The sequence below is a fragment of the Dryas octopetala genome, chromosome 2, assembly GCF_963921425.1.
Source record: "Dryas octopetala chromosome 2, drDryOcto1.1, whole genome shotgun sequence".
Taxonomy (NCBI): Eukaryota; Viridiplantae; Streptophyta; class Magnoliopsida; order Rosales; family Rosaceae; genus Dryas; species Dryas octopetala.
The window spans coordinates 29,307,405-29,315,526 of NC_141367.1; the positions used below are offsets into that span (position 1 = coordinate 29,307,405).

Sequence of the window (8,122 nt, forward strand, 5' to 3'; positions counted from 1 at the left end):
TCACAAACTGTTTATCATACAAATATGAAAAATGCTTAATGCTCCAACTATTTTTTTTAGTTTTTGTTTTTTAACTTATGTATCATCCCTTTTCTTGACTGGATTTATCTTTTTTCTTTCTTAAATTTTTATTATTATTATTTTTTTTCAAAATCCAATATATGAATATCATGTAAGTTTAAGTATTTTTACAAATCTTCCTAAAAATATTTGACCTAGTTTTTTTTGACTGTTGATCCAATGTCCTCCGGAACTTAAATTTTTGCTAAAACCAAATGCAATGAAATCATCATTGGATGTTTGGATAGTGTATTAATTTGATATATCTGTAGGCATCCTTATCTGTTACATTAGATTCATTTAATATATAAATAAACATAAAGCTCATACTACAAAAGAAGAAAAGAAATTGGCCCCATTGGTGTGGTTCCTCAATTGCAGTACTGCAATTGTAACTGAAGTCCTCAAAAACAAAAGCAAAAATGAGAAAAGAAAAATCATGAGAACAGATTGAAATAAAAAATTATGTGATTAACTAACAAGAAATTTTCTCACTTGTATTACATTTTGCATGGATCAAAATTTACATTCTCTAAAGCTCCTACCCATCTAACATATCTTACAGCTGAATAATGCTTCTGTACAGAGTCATCTAGCTACTGTATCTCAACGGCCCACTCCTAGAACAAGTAGAACCAACAAATATGTTTGTTATATGCAACCCAATCCTATACAAGAAGCAGATTTCCAAAAATTGGTAGAGATTCAAGAAGTGCATTCTTTAAACTTCGCAAAAATCATGTACGACTATGATGGCTATCTTGTTGTGCACTACCACTATTGGTCCTTGCTGCTATGCGTGCCGTAAAACCCACAGTCGTAGACCGCAAAGATCTCTGCCGAACCATTTCACAGTATTCAGAATCATTTGACTGGCCCTCATACCTTATCCACTGTATCATTCTATGGTACGTAGGAAAGAAGCGCATCCGAATTGATGCGTATGAGAAGTATGGGATTAGAGCTGAGATTGGCACAAAGAATGTAATGAGCCAAAATGAAGGAGCGGGTGCAAGGGCTTCAATGAAGACTTTGTAAGCAGTGGTAGAGATTGTGGGTGGCATGGCTCCATATGCCAAGAGAAAAAGATACCATAATGCAATTGAACCCCAGATGAAGAGATGTTGTATCAAGGTGAAGTAACTGATGGCCAGTGCCATCTGCAAGTTCACAACCCAAACAGTGCATGTATACATTGTTGCTCCTAGAATATCCCTCCCAACAGTTTTCCCATCATTATTGAAGGCCTGGTGTTCTAGTGCTTTTGTGCAGAGGAAGAAAATAATCACGGAGCTTGTTAACCCATTAAGCATCCATCCAAATATTCTACGCCAGCTGAAAAGAACATTTTGCACCCCTTCTTGGTATAATAGAGGAAACTGCCACACCGAACAGGATAACAATTAAAAGACGTTAACATGAGGTTTAAAATTAATGTTAATCTGTGACAAAACCATCACAGGGACCACAACTTCACATATAAGTATATAACCCAGTGAGCTAATTACCTTGAGACAAAACCGTGCAGATACATCCTGGTCAAGAACTCCCATAGCAACCACCGGAAGTGATGAGAATAATACATTATAAAGTGACAAAAACCAATCATTGTATGCAGGCTGTGCAGAGAAGGATGTGTGTGCCTCATATAAGAAGAGAGTAAAGCCAAATGCGATGTTCTTGTAGAAGAAGTAGCAAATCTGCCAGGAAAAATTTGAACAGGTCAATTGATCAGCTATTGATATATTTAAATTTGTTGTTGCATTGTCACTATTTTAAAGTCTTAAGTTTGTTTCATTATATATGAATGCATTACCATTGATGAGATCCTTCTGTAACACCAATGCCCATGCACAAGCAGCAGACGCTCCAAATATACAAATTGTGCAATCGCAATATCACTTGACATGACCGCCTGAATTGAAAAATAAGAATGAAAAGTTCATAAGAATAAAAGTTTAGAGAAAATACAGAACCTATTTGACAAAACATGTAGAAGAATCTTTGGAGCACCTGCATTCCTTCGACACCACTGATTCCCACCCCAATATCTGCTTCTTGGAGCATTCCTACATCATTGGCACCATCACCAATCGCTAGTGTTGTTTTCCCAGTTCCAGATTTGACCAGTCTAGTGACCTTTTTTCCATTTCACCATTTAAAACAAATTAACTCTTAAACTCTGAGAATCATAAAAGAAGGACCATGCAAGAATGATCCTCGTGAAGGTATTGAAAAGAAAAAGAAAAACCCATAAGATTGTAATTTGTATACACACCAGTGCCTTCTGTTTTGGTGATGAGCGGCAGCAAATAACAGATGCACAGCCAATCGCAAGATCTAGAAACATTTTCTTTATATCATCCTCGAGAGCATAAGCAAGTGATTTTCCATCAATGATCAATGCAAATGCCTCACAACTCCCTCTTTCTGTAAGCTGAGCCTTTCCTCTAGTTATCTGATGGAGAACACTTCCTTTTGATGCCTAAAAGATGAGTCATCAATATCCTATCAGCATCATATGCACTCTGACTTCACATAGTTTATAATAGTTATAGATGAATGTGTATAGTCAAGCCATAGTCCAATCATAAAAGTATTTTATTAGGCTACATATCCATTTCCAATAAATAAACTAACTCAACAGAACATTAAAATATGAACAATTATATATATATATATATATAAATAAGTATGTGTAGTTTTACCTTGGTAATGGCTTCCTTTTCTCCTGCCTTTTCCAGTGCTTGAATTTCTGGAGACTCTAAATTGATTATAATCTGCTTCATTCCTTGTCTAAGCAAGCTACAGGAAAACCTGCAGGTTAATAATATGAGTCAGAGATCTTCCTAGTAGAGAAAATAAGCCGCACCTCAGAATCAAATAATTGATACCTAGAAATCATACCCAATATTGATGGCAGTCTCCATCTTGTCTCCAGTCAAAACCCAAATCTTAATTCCTGCCTGGGCAAGCTTGTCAATGCAATCAGGAACCTAACAAAAACAAAACGGAAAACATCAGTTCTGAATCCACAACCCTGTCTATAAAAACACTCACTCCATGTTATCCCTCAGTATTTGACTACACACCCCATTTTGGAGTTTGTCCTCAATAGCAGTTGCACCAAGAAGAATTAGATCTCTCTCAATCGTATCTGTTACCGCATCTATCAATGTTTCACGATCTGCACTGATTGAATTCTTGGCCATGACAAATCTTTTATTGAACTCATTGAATTCTTCTTCCTCAAGTTCACGATAGGCAAGTATCAAGGTTCTCAACCCTGCATAAGCATACTCGTTTAAATGATCCATGGTATCTTCTTCAAACTCCCTACCATTATTGGTAAGCCTTTCAAACATGACACTGCACAGAAAATGATGCTGGTTATAGAAGTGCTTCTAACTTAGAAATAGATACATAGAGACAGATTCAAGTTTTGAGGCAGTTAAGACATACTTGTCAGCACCTTTACTAAGTAATAGTATTTTTCCCTCCTCATTTCTTACAATCACAGACATCCGCTTCCTTGAGCTGTTAAACTCTAAAACATTCAGAAGTCTATACGACCTGCAAAATAGAAATTGCTTCATGAATATACTCTTTCACATTATTTATGAAGCACTCTCTAAAGTTAAGAATTACTTATTAAGAGTAACCCCATATAGGGATGGGAATCCACACACATAGTTAAACGGGGAAGTATTCACACCCTTAGATTTTGTGGATATGCTTGGTATAAAGTGGATGTGAAATCATGCAGAGAGCTTGGGAATCAGGTATCCCAATAAACCCACATCAACCTATGCAACTAAAGAAGAGTTTGGCAAACATATTTGAAAATTTTACTTTTCATAAAACAATGAAACATACTAACCTCTCAACTTGCATGCCAGACACTGGATCCAACTCTCGCAGTGATATGCTTGTTTGCGTCCTTTTGTAGAATTCGAAACCAAGTTCTCTTGCTGCAATCACAAATGCTGCTTCATCAGGAGATTCAGCCTCATACGAGACCTTCCCAGTACCTTCATCCACTTCTGGAATGGCTGTATGACAAATTGCTAATAAACTGAAAAATTTCCGGATGAGATCTGCATGAGGCTCATTTACCCAGTTTCCATTCATGATCCTTTCATCTTTAAAATTAAAGCCTTTAATGGGTGCCTTCGTATCAGCAGAATCCTTGACATGTGCCCTTCCATTAACATTTTCATGAACCAATGGTGGACCATTTCGCCTACCCATAGCCCTCTCAACCTCTGTAACACCACGGCCGTAAGCTGTCCCAGCCACAGAACACTTGATGAACTCCATTGAATTACAGGTCAAAGTTCCAGTCTTATCTGAAAGTATTGTGTCAACTTGGCCAAGTTCCTCATTCAAATTTGAGGTACGGGCATGTGCTGGTTTGTCAGTTTCCTCATAGTACATGCAAATATCCTGATTGATGAAGACGCTCTGAACAACTTTGACAACTTCTATTGACACATACAAGGAGATAGGGATAAAGTAGCTATATAACATTAGGGCACTCAGAAAGTGGTAAATTGCAGCAGCAGGAACTCGTTTGGCATCAAAGAAAATTGTAGAATTATCTGGCCTGAGATACCACCTTTTCATGATCCCATTGTTTATGTCATCTTTGGTTGCAATGCCAAAGAAAATAGATCCAAGTGATGCCATAGTAAATAAAACAAAGAACAAAAAGTAGATAATTTTATCCATCTTCTTCTCAATTCTGCTTCTTTTTGAAGGGGGGCCTGTAGAATTTTGAATAACCTTTGTGTCGGAACCAGTGAAGATAACGACTCCATATATGTATTCTGTATTTCGGAGTTTAGAGTCTCTGAGGAGAAGCTGTTGAGGAGAGAGGGAAAACTGTTGCTTTTCAAACTCCATAGTTCCAACAAATGAGTACAAATTTGCATTTGGGTCTTCACATTTAACAATAGCATTGAAATCGCAGAAGTTAGAGTTCTCCCGTAAGAATGAAGTTACCTCCAATCCTTGTTTTAACTTCAAATTTGTTTCACCATCAAGGTTCATGGTCTCAACATAGCAGATTGCATCTTCATAACTGGATGAAAGCAAGAGGAGGTCTGTTGGAAAGAATTCATCTTTTTCTACTCTCACTACATCTCCCACTCTCAGATTCTTCCATTCAGTATAATCAAAAACGCCATTACGTTTATGTACTTTAACCTTTCTATTGTTCACCTCCATATCCTGGAAAAGACAAAAAGGCCTGGTGAGCAAATATGGAGACGCTTTGATCCTTTTCTTTTATGACAGAGAAACTTTGATCGTGGCTATCGGTTTCCTAAACTGTCATTTTTTAGATTTCCTCATTAATACCCAATTAGAAATAGTAAAATTCAAAAGTATAAAGTGAAAAAATCGTCAAATATCTTATAGTCACTGAAAACTATATCCTAATGATGATTTCCCATATTCAATGAGGATTTCTGAAGGGAAAAATAATTAAAGAGAAAACAATTAAAACATAGAGCCAAAGTGAGGAAGTAAAATAGAGTTACCTGCTGTTTTCGACGCCAATCTTCGATACCCTCTTTCACCATGGTCGCCCCGATGATAAAAATTAGAGGGATAATGGCACTGACAGCCGTATATGGAGCCAGAGGAGTGAAAGCCAAAATGCCAGCGACTAAGAAGTAGAAGTTGGCCACCCTCCTGAACTGTTCAAACAAAGATTTTGGCAAGAAAGTAGCAAGTGTATACTTTGTAGTTCTAACATAATTGCCTCCATAATTCCGGATCGCAGCCTCAAAACAATCCGGGTCATTGCAGTGAACCACTCTGGAAAATCCTGGTCCCCCAATCTGTGAATGTTCAGCCTTCAAAGAAGCTCTACCACAAGTGAAAGAATAGATCTTGCTGAAACGCAGCTTTCTTCCTCTGCCACCACCCCTCATTTTCTCTCTCTTCCTCCCTTCTCACACTCTCTTAAGCTCTAAGCCTCTAACTATAAGACCAAATTAGCTGGACACAAACGCACCAGCTCTTAAATGCCAACCTCACTAATTAATGCAACTTCTTCAAGAAATATAATCTAAAAGAAATACTCAGAACCACAACCCACAAAATTTTTGAAGACAAACCTAGTGAAACGACTGGTAATTACTACCGCAGCACCTTGAAAAGCAATTCTTCGCTGATAAATACCAGCTTCGTTCTTCAAGGACGACCACCCACAACAAAAACCCAGTTCCACAACCCCCCAAAAATTCACAAATATTAAACACAGACACCCAAAAGAGGGGGAAAATCCCAGTTTATAAAGAGCAGAACCCCAGGGAAAGGAGAAAAGAAATGTACACAGCCAGAAGCACAAGACCCCAGTAAATTAAATATGAATAAATTTGAATACTAGACAGGGGATAAAAAAGAAAAAAGAAAATAATGAATTGTGAAAGAAAAATGCTTGAAAGGTAATAAACAAGAAAGACTAACTCTGTTGGTAAGAGGAGCACACAGGTTTAGACAATATAAGCAACACCTACAACACAGCAATCCCAGTTTGTAATCTTTGTCCCAGACAACCAAAACCAAGAATATAATGAAAAACGGGTTCAGAGAAGCCCATAAAATAGAGTAAAGGTTCCTATGAATATTCGGGTATTTGAAATTTTCTCTAAACACAAACGCTTTGAACGAAGTCTTGGACTGGATCTCGCATTTTGACTTTTGTTAAGGACGCGCATTTCCTTTTGGGTTTGTTATAAGTTTCCGAAATTGAGCTTCTTTCCCAGAATATAAAGAAGGGAAGGGAATGTGTGAAATCTCAGAAAAAGGGCTGGAAGGGAGAGTGTAGAAGATTGATTTGATTACTGGGGTTTTCCGGGAAATTTCAATTTCGCGGGAAAGCTATGGAAGGTCATCAACGGTGGTGACTGGTATGCTCTCTCGGTCCGTGTAATAGTCTTCCTTTCCTTCTTGTCCTTCTCTCAGAAACTTCATTAGAAAAGTCCCAAAAACAAAATACATTAATTTACGACGTAATGAATAATCAGCAGATTAATCAATTGATAAAAATAATTAGAACACGAAAGAGAGAGGGAAAAAAATTGGGATTTTTTTTATAAAAAAAAAAAAAACCAATTTGGAAACTGGAAAGTAAATTGATTCGAAGCAAATTACTGAAAAACTGTGGATTTTTTTTCAAGTAAATTTGCTTCGTTTTATGGTTTTGGAAAGTAAAATCAAAAAGGGGGAAAAAGAAGGAAACTTTATTTTAAGTGAAGGGATTTTAAGAAAGAAATTAGGGATAAATGTGCGAAGTGATGACGTGGCATGGGTCGCAGGTTGCGCACTGTCGCAAGACACGCAACGTGTTAGGACGGGTCAAACTTTCTTACAGCCAACCAACCGCCAATGCTCTCCTTCTTCTCACACATCACATGCACTTTTTGCTTGTCTTTTTATTTTGTCTCGTATTTTTTAACTCTTTGTCGTATTTTTTTTTTTTTTTTTAAATCTTTGTCTAGTTCAAAGACCAAAATAAAAATTGTAAAAAAAAAAATATTTTTGTCGGATGATCCAAAATAAAGCTTTTTGTTCAATTAAAGAATTTCTTTCCCTGGCCAAAAATAAAGTTGATTTGAAACAAATATTTAAATGAATGATTAATTTTTACAATAAGCTCACCAAATAATATGGGTTTTTTGCACTATTCAAGCATAAAACGGTGCCGCAATCATATATGTAAATTTAATAAGGGATTAGGACAAATTTGTGATAATTAATGCAAATACTGTAAATGGGGTTGTGATGGAGAAAATATATCTAAAAGTTATAGGATCCAATTTATTTTAAATTAATTGATTTTGTTGAATGTATATACAATTTTCTTTGCTTTCCACTTTACCATATTTTGCTTACTTGGAGACAAAGTAATGGGGTAGGTATACTTTAATTTTTTATAATTACCGTATTTGGAAAATAATTTGCAAAGAGGATCGTTTCTTCACTTGCATTTTACTATCCATTTATGTATATTCAATTCATGTTTTTAATAATTAATTCGACATAAAAATTA

The 8,122-nt window shown here is 36.3% G+C and overlaps 1 protein-coding gene across 2 annotated transcripts; it reads right to left on the reverse strand.

Annotated features, from left to right (window-relative positions):
• Positions 1-510: 510 nt before the first annotated feature.
• LOC147295365 (putative phospholipid-transporting ATPase 9) lies at positions 511-6,886 on the reverse strand. Of its 2 annotated transcripts, none has more exons than XM_086230460.1 (11): positions 5,604-6,886; positions 3,941-5,292; positions 3,523-3,633; positions 3,153-3,429; positions 2,968-3,056; positions 2,769-2,877; positions 2,339-2,545; positions 2,074-2,199; positions 1,877-1,975; positions 1,569-1,760; positions 511-1,439 (listed from the first exon to the last, which is right to left on the reverse strand). In XM_086230460.1, the coding sequence occupies exons 1-11, from the start codon at positions 5,997-5,999 to the stop codon at positions 798-800; spliced, it is 3,600 nt and encodes a 1,199-aa protein (XP_086086586.1). In that variant the 5' UTR covers positions 6,000-6,886; the 3' UTR covers positions 511-797. The 2 variants fall into 2 exon arrangements, with proteins under 2 accessions (XP_086086586.1, XP_086086587.1); XM_086230461.1 differs by having other exon boundaries at positions 3,941-5,391; positions 5,604-5,718.
• Positions 6,887-8,122: the final 1,236 nt, after the last annotated feature.

What these genes read in the sequence shown, in the direction of transcription:
- LOC147295365 (XM_086230460.1), bottom strand. Translation starts at nt 5,999, where the DNA reads ATGAGGGGTGGTGGCAGAGGAAGAAAGCTGCGTTTCAGCAAGATCTAT. An exon ending in GTGGTGTCGAAGGAATGCAG is followed by an intron (nt 1,976 to 2,073) that starts GTGCTCCAAAGA and finishes TTTTCAATTCAG; the next exon opens with GCGGTCATGTCAAGTGATAT. An exon ending in ACAGAAGGATCTCATCAATG is followed by an intron (nt 1,761 to 1,876) that starts GTAATGCATTCA and finishes TTTTCCTGGCAG; the next exon opens with ATTTGCTACTTCTTCTACAA.